At 39.3% G+C, this 14,677-nt stretch overlaps 1 protein-coding gene across 1 annotated transcript; it reads right to left on the reverse strand.

Moving 5' to 3' along the window:
- Window positions 1-1,197: 1,197 nt before the first annotated feature.
- LOC134044969 (alpha-1-antitrypsin-like) lies at window positions 1,198-4,414 on the reverse strand. Its single transcript, XM_062494509.1, has 4 exons — window positions 3,703-4,414; window positions 2,990-3,260; window positions 2,130-2,277; window positions 1,198-1,404 (listed from the first exon to the last, which is right to left on the reverse strand). The coding sequence occupies exons 1-4, from the start codon at window positions 4,409-4,411 to the stop codon at window positions 1,198-1,200; spliced, it is 1,335 nt and encodes a 444-aa protein (XP_062350493.1). The 5' UTR covers window positions 4,412-4,414.
- Window positions 4,415-14,677: the final 10,263 nt, after the last annotated feature.

Genomic DNA, 14,677 nt, shown 5'->3' on the forward strand with positions numbered 1-14,677 from the left:
ATTTTAATAAGATGTACTGAAGATGTTGATTTAAAAACTGAAGCAAAAGATAATAAAATAATTAAAATATTTCCTGCTTTTTAAGTAAAGTTATGTTTCTCTCATAACCATGCAACTGTCTGGGGTAGTTAGATTCAAGGAATCTTAAGGTAAGAAAAGGTAAAAATATCAATTCCCAGTCTGCTTTTACTCTATAACAGTAATCCGCTTCTAAAATTTAGAAAAATTACTTCTGAAATATTTTCTGCATTTTTTGTGTGTGTTTATGATAGCTTAAAACAAGTTAACAGTCTCTATGAAAGCTGTGCTGTTAGTACTGAGAAAATGCAAACTTTCTAGAGTTATAATTTTCATCCCTCCTTTGTTTCGACCACAATCTGTCAAGCCTAGCTGGAAAGTGAATTCTGAAGGTGGCATCAGTAGAAATAAGAAATGACAGTGACAAATCTTTGAAAAGGAGACTGGTGCTATGTCATGTACTATTGCGTCAGGCTTTTATCTCAAGGCATTAGCTACAATCATTATATTAGTAGGGTAAAACAGAAGTATTTTTTCTGCTATGCATTCCTTCCTTAGTAGAATTAAAATTATCCGTACAGCAAAAGCAGCCTTCTTGTCTCCATGTGGAGGGCTTCTGCTGAGAAGGAGACAGAGGAAGGCAAGCTAAAACAGCTGCACTCATCAGCCCTTTACATAAGTGTGTCCTCCAAAGTGTCAGTCACTGATCCTGCAGTTTCATGAAGTGAAACCTAAAGAAGTTAATGAAAAATCACTCCAATATTAAAGAAATGTGCATCTAAGAGTAGTCATCAAGTATTAAACAGACAGGACTTACAATTTGTACCTCCTTTTTCCTGTTTCTCCTTTCACATGCACAGCCTGTGACTTTACAGCAATACCTGTTTTAATTGGAGACTTTGAACCAACTGAATACCCTAGAGGAGCATGTCAGAAAGGGCTTCTTACAAAACTGGTGAAAAGTGACTTGTATTTCATTAACACTACACGCTATATTCAGGTGTAGGCTGTGAGAAATCCTAGTGGATTTTGGACAAGGAAAAATAGTTTTTGTGTTTTAAGGGATAACTAAGGTTTCTAAGGATAATGGTTGAAATATGAGCACTAGCACAGAGTGGTATTAATACAGAAGTGTTTCACTGGATCACAGGAATTAGCCAGTGATGTGCACAAGTTTCATCAGTCATTTTTCTGAGGGTTTACAATTTTCCCGATGAAGAGGACAGTGTGGGTGAACTTATCCAAAATCATCAGGAGAAATGGTCTGTTGAATCTGACTCGAGGTGGGCGAGGGAAATCCCCAGATCTCCAGGTCACCTCCTTCACTGTGGCCCCAGCCGCCTCAGTGCCATTCTCATGAACATTCAGCATGGCTCTGTGGATCACCTGAAAAGAACACAGCAAACAGCCTCCAGCTGACAATCCAGCGAGAGCAGCCTGCCACCCTCTTCACCAGCCAAAGGGAGCCCTGCCTGGAGCAAGACAGAAGCAGCAGCAGCTTCTGGGAAGATCATCACCCATTGCTCCCATTCCCATCGCAGCACCAGCAGCCATCACACCACTCAAGCCATCCTCCTTCACTGCTTGTGCAGAGAGTAACCCTCAAACTGCAGGCAGCCAAAGAGCGCTCAAGATGACTGATGACAAGAAACTCTGGAAGCAAAGAAACCTGGTAATTTAGCTGAGACTCAATTTTGTCTTTGGCAACTTCATGTATTATTGTGAATTTACCCTGTCATCTCGCTGAAAAAAATAACTTTTTGAGAACACTAGAAGGGCAGGAATAACAGCTCTTTGCCCTCTGTAAGTAGAATTAGATGAAATTTTACCAAAACTAATGTGCTGCATTTAGATAATTTTATTTAGTAGCCAAAAGAACATTTAATTATATGTGTGTTTTCATCCTTGTCCTCCAACCATGCCTTTCTAACCCCTTGTAAGCATACTTGGCTTCAGGTTTATGAAAGACAGGGCTTTCTTTGCCTCCAGTCTGGCAGTTATTGATGATTGAATGATGCTTCAGAGAGACTAGGATAAGCTTTTCATGGGATATTAATGTCAGGTTCTTGGGAACAGGCAAATCCTGTGGTTGCTTTCACATGCTGACTTACTTTTGAAACCACCAGTCCGGGCTCCTCAGTAATCCCTGAGAGATCAGCTTGTTCAGTAAACAGATTGACCATACCCATTTTTTCGACTATATTTTTCACATCATAGGTACCAGAAATAGAAAATTTTGGAATGTGCAGATGTATTTTTCTGTAACAAAAAACACAAATAGGGACAAATCATCATCTAGCCGACACTCCTCAAACGCTTCATTATATTGACACTTGACATTTGTTTTTCTGAACCCTGAGCCTTCTGTCAGAGTTCAGATAGCACTTCTGATCAGGTTAGTTACTTAATGTGGAGGGTTGGAACAGAATAATTCTGTGCTAGCTCCTGGCTCTGAAGTGAGGTTTAAGGAGTGGGGTGGAAGACAAAGCTATACCAACTCAGTGGTAAACAGAGCTACTACTGCCAGGTAGGAGTGCTTTTTCAAAAGATTGTAGCTAGCTGACCTAAGGCTGTTCAAATACACAACAGGGCCTTGGCCACCACAGAAATATCTGCAGCATTGGTGAATTAATCCACTTTTACACACAATGCCCTCAACACCCAACAGCTACTCCACTGTAGTTTCCCAGTGCTTGTATGAAACAAGGGACTGTTGGCCTCATGGTGCAAAGTAACCTTTGGTAGAACCAGGAACTTAACCCAAGATGAATCCCAGGTTCAATGACCTACATGTCACTAGCCATAGCTCTTTTTCATTTTCATTTTCCAACTAAGATAAGGGAAGTCCATCACAAAGGAACAATTAAGTGTATAGAGTTCAGTCAAATAACCTTTTAATGTTTTGTCTTGGTGAGATAGACACTACTAATCTGTAACATCTATAACCTCTCACCTTAGAAAAAAACCTTACCTGTCTTGGAGGGACTTTTCCCATTTAGTTACAGTTTTTTTCAAGAGGGCTTCTTCTACCTGCTTCATCTTCCCTTCATCAGGCAAAACAAATAATGCTGCGACATTTCCATTGTAAGGTATCTGAACCAGCCAACAGGACAGCTCTTCATCAAAGTAATTTCTGTAGTAACCCTTTCGATACATCATGTCAACTTTTACAGTTGTTTTCTGATCCACAAAAAAATCCTCCTGTTTTGTCTGTGCTGTACTGAAGGGTTTCTCCCAATGGGCTTACAACAAAAAGAAAATTCATTCAGTAGAATACAAAGAGGAATGGTCACAGTGAATAAAACAGGACCTAGTCCCACAGCCTTCCTTTCATTAGAGTAAATATCCTTTTAATGTTACTGCATCCTCAGGTGTTACAGCATTGTATCTTTTTTTTTAGGTGCTTAAAGACAATTACAGACAGATAGTACTGAAAACACTATCTTTCACTACAGCATGAGTCTATGATCACATGACAAAATTAACCAAACTCAATAAAGATATTAGTTTTAAAATATAATTTAAAAAAGTGAGGACACATTCTTATGGGCAACAAATACACATGGGTTTTTAGCAATACCTTCCAGATACTGAACATAATTTCCTCTAATTAAAATATTTAAATTTTATCTCTTTTCATTCTTTGTAATAAACATTAGCTTTGTACCCTTTGTTACATCTTACCTTTAAAGAAGACATAATTAACAAGAACCATTGCAGTCAGAGGATCAAGATTTTCCAATAGTTTAACAATTTTCCCATTTGTCTTTTCCTCAATATAACTGTTGATCTGACTCTCAGCACCAACAGAGTTGTTAAAGTCAGTAGAAATCACTTCAGATTCGTAAAAGCTTTTGACATCATCCAAGAACTTCTGTAGTGGTTTTAGTGTCTCTTCTATAAAAAGGGCACTTCCCAGACTCAGCTGGAACTCACTGTTTGAACGGTTCAGCATGTGGAGGAGTTGGCAAAAACCTTCATGTATTTCCTGCTCCTGAGTTTTTTTCAGGTTAAAGGCAAGCCCTTCCAAAATCTGTGTCAGTGTCACAGCCTTGGCACCAAGTGCCAGCATTGCAAAGGAAGCAGAGATGCTTATGGGTGAAAAGAAAATATTTTTGTCCATTGCTTCAGATGCGACCAGCTTGTAAAAGGAAAATGCAAAGTCAGCATTGCTGAAAACTAGTTTTACAAAGGTTTTGTTCTTAAGTGGAGAAGCTTCTTCCCACTGAGAACTGTGTTCTGGAAAATATGTCCCTTTAGCATCACCCTGCTTATTATGGTAGTGAGGACGCTGATGACACAGGGCAATCGTATGCAAACCAACCAGCAATAAGCACAAGGAGAAAGTGGGCTTCATTTTGCTTTCAACTGTTTCTGGAAAAGAAATAGACATGCAAAACACATCATGAAACTAATTTATTCATACTGTGTCCTCCAGTATAGTGAATTGATGCTTTCAGAACACACTTTCTCCAAAGTCCCCCACACTTCCATTTCACATTTCTGATGCATGCCAGTGTTCCCTGGAAAGAATACACCTCCTGATTCACTATTTATATATGTATGTAGTCTCATTCTCTTTCAAAAGAGGTAATTTAAAACTTTTATTAACTTTAATATTAGCATATTCTTTTAGAATTTGTAAATAACTCAAAGCTTATGATCTTTTCCCCAGAGTAACTGGCATAAGTTGGTTTTGTACTCAATATTTCAGGAAGGTTACTGCAGCTTTGTTAGCCTTCCTCAGTTCATCAAATAATTAAAGAATTTAATCTGTATTTAATCTATATATAATCTGTATTAAACCAGAATGTGATATAAGCACAAATCATACTATCTAGAATCAAAATTGCAAAGTACTCTCACAGTTTCTTCAAAGGTGGAAGACTAGATCACTGGTCTTTGTGGTATAAAATTCTACAGGTATTTCTACCGTTTCCAAACCAATATTTTACTTTATATGTGGAGTATCTTCTCTAGTATTAGTTCTTTCTGGCTTTTGAAGTGTATTTCTTTTTTTCATAAGACATATATTCCCTATTTACATGTACAAAGGCACCACTCCCAGGCGACCAAACCCCCCCCCCCCCCCCCCCCCCAAAAAAAAAAATGAAGTGTAAGAGATCCAAGGGAAAACTAAAAGGGTACTTACTTAGCTAGGGTCTGGTCTTGTCTGCTCGTTCTCTTCAGTACCATTAAACAGAGTTAACCAGAGCACTCCATTAATCATTAATTAGTTCAAATAAAAGTTGCCAGTGAGGATGCACAACAAGCAGCAATTACATTGGATATTTTGGACAGTTTGTCCAACCAGACACACGCTAACAGTGCTGGGTGATGGGACTACAGACAAGAAAGAGTGGAGCACCGACTGTGTCTCTGTTGTTTCCATGCTTGTGGGTTGACAGGAGGAACCTGCTGCTGTGGGCATTTGGCAAGGGAGCCACACCAGAGCCATACCTTTCATGGCTGGTGCTGAAAGCTGTGGCCTGGAGTGAGGGCCACCCCTTGCTTGGATCTGTCTGACACCACCACTCACAACAATCACGGAATCCCTGCCAGAATGTCCTCTTTGGTTCATCCTGGGGCACTGCTGGAGCCAAAACCTCTCTCTGGCAGGATTTCCAAACGGGTTTTGGGTTTAGAAAGTCCTTCTGCATTACTGTATACCTCAGTCGCAACCTTCACCTCCTTGTTTAATGGTTTTGGGGATTTTCTTATGCAGAGCAGATTGTGTATGATTGGTGGACAGTCTCTAAGTTTCTTAGGAGAATAACATGTTACATTATCACTCTAGGGAGACATTTACAATCAATAAAGTTTTTACTCATTACTGTTGGCCATCACCTCTGACTGAGTGTTTGGGAAACTGGGGAAGAGTTTTCACTGGCTTTGTAGAAAATACACAACAAAACCACCACTGCTAAGAAGCAGCACTGACTGCAAAGAGAAACATGTGGTCAGAAACAGACATCTTGTTTCCTTGGGTTAATCTTCGGTATCATATGCAGCTGAAATGGATGCCAGGAGGACACAAAACAAGTTGCCAAATCACCTTTCATCCAGTACTAAAGAAGACATGCTGGCATCACTGGGTGATAATCAGGGTTGAATATAATATATGAACAAATCTCTGAAGGGGAAAATAAGAAAGAAAATGAACTTTTTTTAGCAGAACTGGTTGCCAACATGTTCCCCTCTGCAAACTCCCAAGCATTTGGTTTCTGGGCAGGAGCCCCACGCTACCTCAGATATTGAAATGCCCCACGTGAGGTGTTCAGCATCTCTGAATGAGAGCACCCTGGTGGGGAGCTGCATTTAGGAAGCTGAAGGCAATGCTGGAAAAGGAGCTAGACTCTATTCCTCTCAATCTCAAATCAAGGCTCTTGTCCTGTGGTTGTTTTATATGGCTGCATAGTCCAGCAGCAAAACAGGACAGGGCATACCCTTCTCATTTTGAATTCAGCAGTGTTAATCTTTTTGCACAGTAACCTAGGGGCTGGAACACCTGATCACTTGATCTGGTTCAAAGACCCTCAACCCATTCTACCTGAGACCATCAGACTCAAGTCATCTACTTGACTCATATGCAGACTGCAAGAGGCTGACAAGAAAGTGAGGAAAGGCAATTCACAGCTTTCCTTCTGAGGATCTTCTGCTTAAAAATAAAATAAAATATAAAACTACTTATGTGACGTGTAGATAATTGTGTGTGTATAACTGTATGTGTTTTTATCTCTCTGTGAAAGACGTGTATGTGAATGCGCACACTGCTAAGTATTCATAGTAGTGGAAAAAGATCATCTTAAAAGTGTGATGTATTGATGTAATAATGCATGTACAAGTCTGGCAGACAGGAAACTTGGGTTGCCCTCTGAAAAGAATTTGAATAGAAGAAGAAACAAAGGCCCTGGGAGCTGATTGATGAAGATGTGGAATTGTTATTAATTCTAGTCTTAGTAGTGTGTGAGTAGATCTGCTAAAGAGAATCATTACATTTGTTAAATCTGAACAGAATCTGTGACAATAATAATTAATATGTTATGATTTGAACTGAAAAAAAGAAGAAATGCTATCTCAAATTACTTGTGGTATTTGCATAAAATATAAATGATGTGATATGATATGATATGATATGATATGATATGATATGGTATGATATGATATATTACAACATTAAATAATATTATATAAATAATAACCTCAAAACATTCTTAAGAACTTTGAAGAATTGCACATTTGGTATATTTCATATGCAATTGTTTTAAACTTTTTTTCCTAAAAGCTAGTAGAAATGAGGGTGTTCTTTTCCATCCTGATATGAAGTACTGTAAAGGGGCATTTTCTTTTCTGATGACAGATTGTCTGAGAGAGTTAATGTCTCTCAGCCTGATTATTTACAGTCTAATCAACTTACTTGTATTACTTTTATTAATTTTATAGTTTCATTTACATCTGAAACATCTCAGGTTTAAAATATTTTTTATATCACTAAATATTAGAATGGAAAAAAATTCAAATCACACTTGTTCTTCATGCATGGAGAGCACTTTCTGGGGAGAGTGCTAATGTAGTGGAAGGACACAACGCATTGCTTTCTGTAGCCCTTAATAGGGAGTCTGTCCGTCTGACCTGGATAAACGAAGGTATTTTCCAACCTTTCCTATTATTTTAGCTCAATTTTCCCTCAATAGGAAAAGCCTGAGGGTGGCAGTGCAAGAGATGGTTGAGAGGTCAAGGGCTTTTTTTATTTTGTCCCTTTGGGTTGGGCCTAAACATTCTCCACAAAAAGAGAATGCTCTCAACTCAGGTCTGTCATTCAGGGGAGCACCAGGAGGAAATGCATGAGGAACAAATACAAGTTGCTTCATCCTTCATCATCCTCACAGCAATTAAAATGCAAATCCCTTCTGCCTTGTGTAAAAAAAAAATAATTTACAATGGAAGATGAACATATTGTGGAGAAACCTCCATACTTTCTCCTGTAAGTTCCCATTCCAAACTCTTCCCCATTCCCCATCAGTCTCCAAACAAGTGCCCTACATTTGCACCTTGGTCCTGCCTTTCCTTGGTCCACCAGTGATCTGGGCTCCCTGAAAAAGGGGCTGCTTAGCAGGGCTTACTTCTGTGAAATATATAACAGACACAACATGAAGTGGAAAAGCAGTGTATGCAATATCTACCCAGGAAGTTTGCAGTTTGTGAGCTGCATTGTGGATAAAGATACAGGTTTAAAAATAAAAGCCCTACTGATCATTGGGAATTTGTGTCAGGAATACAAGGAGCAAGTAGTGTGCTGGTACACCTTTGGAATTGCAGCATCACCCCGTAATGTGCTGCTCCACATACATTGCCTGTGTGTGTAGAACCATCTCTTTTTACTGGCATAGAACTTGGCTCCTGTGTGCTTTGTGCGATGGTCTGTAGCTCTGGCATCAGTTGTGGAAATGGAACACAGACTGCCTTTCCCAAACTCTGCCATAAATAAATTTTACTTTCTTTATTCCTTCTAATTTGTCTCTTTTCAAGGCTAAAAATCTTTCACCTCCAAAAGGAGCTGTTCCAGACCTTTGATTAACCTTACAATTTTTTCTGAACATTTAATAGTTCTCATGTATCCCTCTGTTATTACAGGACCATGTGTGGATAGCCCAGAGATTTAGATGATTTGCTATGTGATTTTTTCTTTTCTTTCCCAGTAATTTCTAATATTTAATTTGCCTTCTCTTCCACTGCTGATCTGATCTGTATATATACAACCTGCCAGAACACCAAACCATCAATCCTGTGTGACAGCAGTCAGCTGAAGTGCAGCAGTTTGCCAATCCTGCAACTAAAACTTAGCAAGAAAATCAAAGTGCCTATCAACACAATAACAAACCAGAAAATTACTGCTCTTTCTGATTTGAAAAGAGTCAGAATTTGTCACGTCCATTCCTTTATCTTACCAGAAGATGGTGGCACAGTGCTCCTTTTCCTATAATCCCCAGATCTCGGGTCTTCACGCACACAGTTCTACTTGCAGGTAACAGTGAAGAATCACACTGAAAGGCTGGCTTCTTGCAAGGATCTTACTCTTAGCTGATATACTGAAATAGTTACTTTATTCATAGTACAATTAAGTAGAATTTTCCCTATAGACCTTTTTCTCTTGGTGTAAAAGAGCCCTTCTTATGCAAACAACTTTTAGAATAACAAGTTCACCAGAAAAGTTCTTATTTTCAAATGAAGTTGTCTACCCAGAGAAACCACTTGGTGTTAAATTAAATTTAAATTGATGTCTTTCATTCTATATTTTTGTGATGAAACATGGCCTTAACCAAGCACTAAGAAAATCCCTTATGTAGATATTTTGGAATTATACTTAAAGTTTATTGCTTCCAAGGCCAGATAGAAAGTATTAGGGCTAAAATTTGCAAATTGTTATCATTTGTTATTGTATAACAGATTAATATTGTTGACCTCAGGGAAGAATCAGAAGGAAGATCAACTGACTGAATCAATATATTGAATTAAATTGAATTTATAGTATGATTCTATTGATCATATCCCTTTTCTTAAACAAGTCTTTGAGACTCTAAGATTTTAGGATTTTGAGGATTCTGAGAGATCAGAGATGGTTTAATGCAGCAACTCTCTTTCCAGTTTCAATGGAGACAAAATTAGAGACTCTGTGATTGCCCTTAGCCTCTGCAGATCACAGCATGGCAGCATTCCATTTCCATCAATGACTTACCATGCCTCCACAGGACACTTTGGGATCTAGGATGTACCTACATGAGCCTTCTGTCTTGGTTTTTGCACTATTTTTCCCAACCTGCCAATCTAAGAGTGTACAGAAGTGCTGGAGCATATCTGCTTCTGTTAGATGCTTCTTCTCAGTCACTTCTAGTACCTTTGTGAATATGTCACACAGCACAATCACAGACATGGACATGAGGTGGTAATCTTTGGCTGGACTACTGACATACAAAATATCTTCAAATTTTACCTATAAGATTTACCAAGAGACACAGCTCTCACTTACACGAACAGAAAATAATAACCATCCTTTGAATATGTAAGTTATGGTATGACTTTTTTGAGGGCTAGAGAATTTGCGTCTGCAAGATTTGCTGCAAGAGCAGCAAACCAAACAGCATTCAGACACATTTTAGGACCTATTACATCTTTTGTCTCCTCTGTGCACAGATGTTTTCTCCTGCTATGAGGTTCTTTCCTGGCTGAAACCAGCCCATAGTGGCTACAGCATATAGGTTGGACTTGATAATCTCTGAGGTCTTTTCCAACATTAATAATTCTATGATTCTGTGATCTTGTTTTATACTGATTTTTCATTTCAAACTTCTTCCTTTATCAGAGCATCTTCCACGTGGTCTTGTTTTTTTCCACATGAAACATAGTAAACAATATAACAACTTTCCCTTAATAAGATATTTGCTCAAGTCAGACAAAGTCTTTTTCAGACCTTCCATATGAGAATCACATTGCTGTTAACAGTTTTCAATTGATAAAGAATACATTCTTGTTTGGTAAAATAATAAATTGTAAGAATTTTTTCCGACTGGCTTATGGAAAAGAAACTGAATGCAACAAAATATAAGATAAATAAAGACTGTATAAGTAAAGTTTATTCACTTGTAATAAATTCACCTCCAGAACCAGAATGGAGCTGAAAAGGTACTTTCATCAGTGAAATTCTTTTTTGCAAGAAACTACCAAAGTAATCTGAAGCAAAATCAACTGAGTTTGTGTAACTAGGGTGTTAGTCATATCAAGGATATTTACATGAAATGGATGAATAACAGCTTTCTTTAATATTCTTAGTCTGAAGAAAGCACAATTACCAAATTATTTTAAATGGATTCACTGTTATACCCTGGACCAGAAACCTAATGAAGGATATTTCCAGATTGGCCTTTGGTGGCTAACAGTTTGAAGGGAATAAATGATATCATATATATGCTGTGTTTACATCTAATGAATGCTGTCCCATGTGGGTAAGGGCAGATGTGCAGTACCCAGCTGGGGATGTAGTATGGATGGGTAAGATTTGAAGGGTGTGTTACAGGACTCAGAGACACATAGCCCATGGTGTTCTTCATGCTTTTTTTGCTCTTGATAATTTGCACTTGTTCTAACTCTCAATGCAGTGCATGTTTAGAGTTTTCAACTGAAACTCACATTTAAGAAAGTTTGTGTTTCTCTTGTACTTTTTCTGTGATTGGAAATCCTAGTGCCTCTGTGCTTTGGAGACATGATTTGTATGTTGGATTAGGGATTAACACTGTTTGAGGATTTTTCCTACCTCTAAAACTACCAAGACTCATGTCAAAGATGAGTGCCTGGGTTCTCAGAATCCCCATTCAAAACCTACCCTGCCTGGGGAACTTTCACAATCACCTGTTTTTTAAGAGTTTAGTGATTCTCTGCTTGAAATTAGTGTGAGTACAAGGAAAATGCCTGCAGTTTTGTTGCACTGTATCTACTGAAACAGTGGGGTTTCTACAGAACAGGGTTGGTTTTACACCCTGTTCAAACTCCCATTTCCTTGTAATAAGAGCAGTGATCACAGGCTGTGCAGATGACATGGCTGTGGGGACAGGGTGGATGTGCCCATTCAAGACATTCCAGGTATCAGGGCTGAGGCTCAAATTACATAGCTGGGAACAAGAAAGTCCAAAGTACTGGTAGCATCTGAACAGCAGAGTTATTGTGAACAACTGGTGCTTCTGTAACTATCCAAATGCTCTGTGCCTTTTGGCATTGTCAGCTCCTCTCCTTGCTGCTGAAAGGAGCACACACTGCAGTAGCCCTGCAATTCCACTGCTTCATGTTTTGTAACATTCTACATGGACTCTGCCGTGTGGCAAAGCAAACAGAGAGGTACTGACAGAAGATAGCCTGTCATCAAGCAGAGTCCCACTGGACCATAAACAAGGTCAGACAGAACAAACTTACAGTCTCCCACATGGCTCATAGGCTGCCAGGAGAAGTTTGGCCCTTGGCTGGGGCACAGCTGGGCTGCCTTCCAGGGACCCAGCCCTGTGGATCTCTCGTCCCTCACAGGGCTTCTCAGCTGAGTTAGACTCTCTCTAGGTAAGTCCTTTTTCTCATAACTTCCCTTAAGTGTGTCAGATCATGGCTCACAGACCCAGAGCAGACCATTTATGTTGGATGTTTATGACAGGTGGTCACATGCTTCACAGTAAACTGTATTATCCCCTTCTCTGACTGTTGCTGCAGGAAGTCATCTGGATTAGATTATAAAGATTACAACTTTTACCTTATAAAGAAGGTCTAGTTTTCTTTCAGGGCTTAGTTTGGATCCACCTGACCTATAGGCTGAGAGAATGCATGAGTGGGAATTGTAGAGGAATAAAAACGTCTCCAGGTGAATGAGAGGCACCATAAAACACATGTTTATCACAGATAAAATATACAGTCCCTAAATAAAAATTATAGTTATTTATGTCTATCAGAATCCTTCTCTTTTTTTTTACCTTTAATAACCCTAATAGAATGAAGAGGGTTCCCCATCACACATTAAGACAAAAGAAAGCTATAAGAACAAACTTTGCAAAGAAGACCAAGACGGATTTTCTTGGAATTGGGAAAAAATACTCCATCTCCCTACAAAAGCTTCGCAGAATTGTCCAGTTCATAAAAAATATTATCAGAACTGTGCTGAGAGTAATATCAGCAAGGTATGTTCAGTGCCCAGGCTCTATAGATCTTCATACTGTGAACTGTAGGCATTTTTCAGCTTTTGGTGTATGTTTGGTACAAGATTTATTAGTTTCCTGTCCCCTACACATCCCCTTTCTTCCAGAGATTTAGGATGATTCCTCTTCCTACCCCAGTCCCTGCCATAATTCAGGTCAATCTACTGGTCTGCAGCATGAAATTGCTCAGCTGGAGGAAAACTGTATAGATGCTCCACAGCTTGGTAGATAACTCCCAAACCAGCATTCAGAGGTATCCCATTTTATACTTTTGCTAGTAGCAGTCATTCTTCAAGTCCAGTAGGGGAGCTACCAATGCAGCTGTTGTCCTGCCATGTCAAACCCAAAGGGCTGGGAGGTAGATGGGGAAGGAAATTACTCTCTGTGTGATTTCCCAAAGCTTTTGCTCTGTCCTAGCAACTATAGGATTTTTCCCAACTTCTTTCCCTTTAGCAAAAGGCCAAGAACCTGTTTTTCTGCCACCACACTGATAAAAATCACGTAGCTCTGATAAAAATTTCACCATCCTACCTTTTAATCAGTCCTGGTGCACAAATTTATCAGGATGAGATCTCATGGGAACTACTCCCAGCTCCTTTTGAGTTTGTATAGGCACCCCAGAGCAGGCTGCCTCACACCACAGCAAATTATCATTGATCTTAGCTCTGTAAAAGCCGCTGCTTTGCACAGAGGTGTGGTCTCTCCCAGTCCCCTCAGTGATGCCATCTTGCCTCATGAGGAACAATAGCTCAGGGCTTCCACCAAGTTCTTGCCATTTGGATCATAGGGACTCATACAAGGCAGCAATCTCCATGTCCCCCTGAGTCAGAAGCACAGCTCCCCATACCCCAATCCTACCAACACCAGTGGGCCCCCGTAGAGCACCTCTGTGTAAGCTGGGCCAGGCTTGGGAGAACAGGTCTGAGGGCCAGAGACATGTCAGGGGTGGGGAGTTCGTTGGCTGATTTGGGGCTTGCATTACCTTTGCAGTGCTCAAAACAGACTGCCAGGTTCCCTGTAGAAATGAGCAGTGAACATTCAGAAGCCTCATCTTCCTAGGGATGGGGACTCAACTCCACTTGCAAAAAATGTATCCAGGATCAATATGAAATGGCATGAAAGGAGTGTAGTGAGATAGAAGCTGTCAAAGTTAGCCTCTCCTTGAGGCAGCAGCTGTGCAATAAATGGTCTTCTGTAGAGTTTAGCCCCAGTGCTCCACTGCAATAAGAGTGGGTGATCTACAGACCCACAACAGCAAGGAAGTGTTCAGGTATTTCTTGAAAACTGGTTTTACTCAAATAGACACCAAAAAGTGAGGATGTGAAGAACTGCATTTTCCATATGAGAAAAGTTGCACTTACTTAACAGCTTTAAGACATATTTTACTAATATCTGCTATGTTAGTAAGAGTGACTGAAACTGTTTTTGTTCTTAATATATTTATAGAATGATACAAGAGACTGGAGTAATTCCTTAAGTGATATACTTAAATTACATTGTGTATTTTGTTTATCACCCACAGCTGATAAATTATTCATGAATGACATTTTTTTCACAGGCAATTGTTTGACAGTTTATGCTATTCCTAATGTCACTGTCTCTTACAGTTTTTTTGCTGACTTTGTGGAGTGCAAAGAGGCACATACAATAAGAGCTACATTAGAATAAATCTATTTTTTCTGTGATTATTATCTCTCTTTTCTTTTTTGTCAATCATTTATTAAGATGTCCTAGGCAAAGAGTTGGAACATATGAGAAATAACAGCTTGATTGAGGATAAACAGCAGCCTAGGCAGCAAAGAGTGATATAAGGAGGAAATGACTCTGTAGGGACCAGTTCAGATAAATACTGGAGAAGACATAGTAGAATGACAAGAGTTGTTACCTATTGGGATAAAGCTTTTGAGAAGTAATCTAGAACTGAAAGCAGGACA

Source organism: Cinclus cinclus, chromosome 6 (genome assembly GCF_963662255.1).
Source record: "Cinclus cinclus chromosome 6, bCinCin1.1, whole genome shotgun sequence".
In the NCBI taxonomy this organism is placed as follows: domain Eukaryota; kingdom Metazoa; phylum Chordata; class Aves; order Passeriformes; family Cinclidae; genus Cinclus; species Cinclus cinclus.

What these genes read in the sequence shown, in the direction of transcription:
- LOC134044969 (XM_062494509.1), bottom strand. Translation starts at nt 4,411, where the DNA reads ATGTCTATTTCTTTTCCAGAAACAGTTGAAAGCAAAATGAAGCCCACT. An exon ending in GAAAAGTCCCTCCAAGACAG is followed by an intron (nt 2,278 to 2,989) that starts GTAAGGTTTTTT and finishes TTTTTGTTACAG; the next exon opens with AAAAATACATCTGCACATTC. An exon ending in CCGGACTGGTGGTTTCAAAA is followed by an intron (nt 1,405 to 2,129) that starts GTAAGTCAGCAT and finishes TGTTCTTTTCAG; the next exon opens with GTGATCCACAGAGCCATGCT.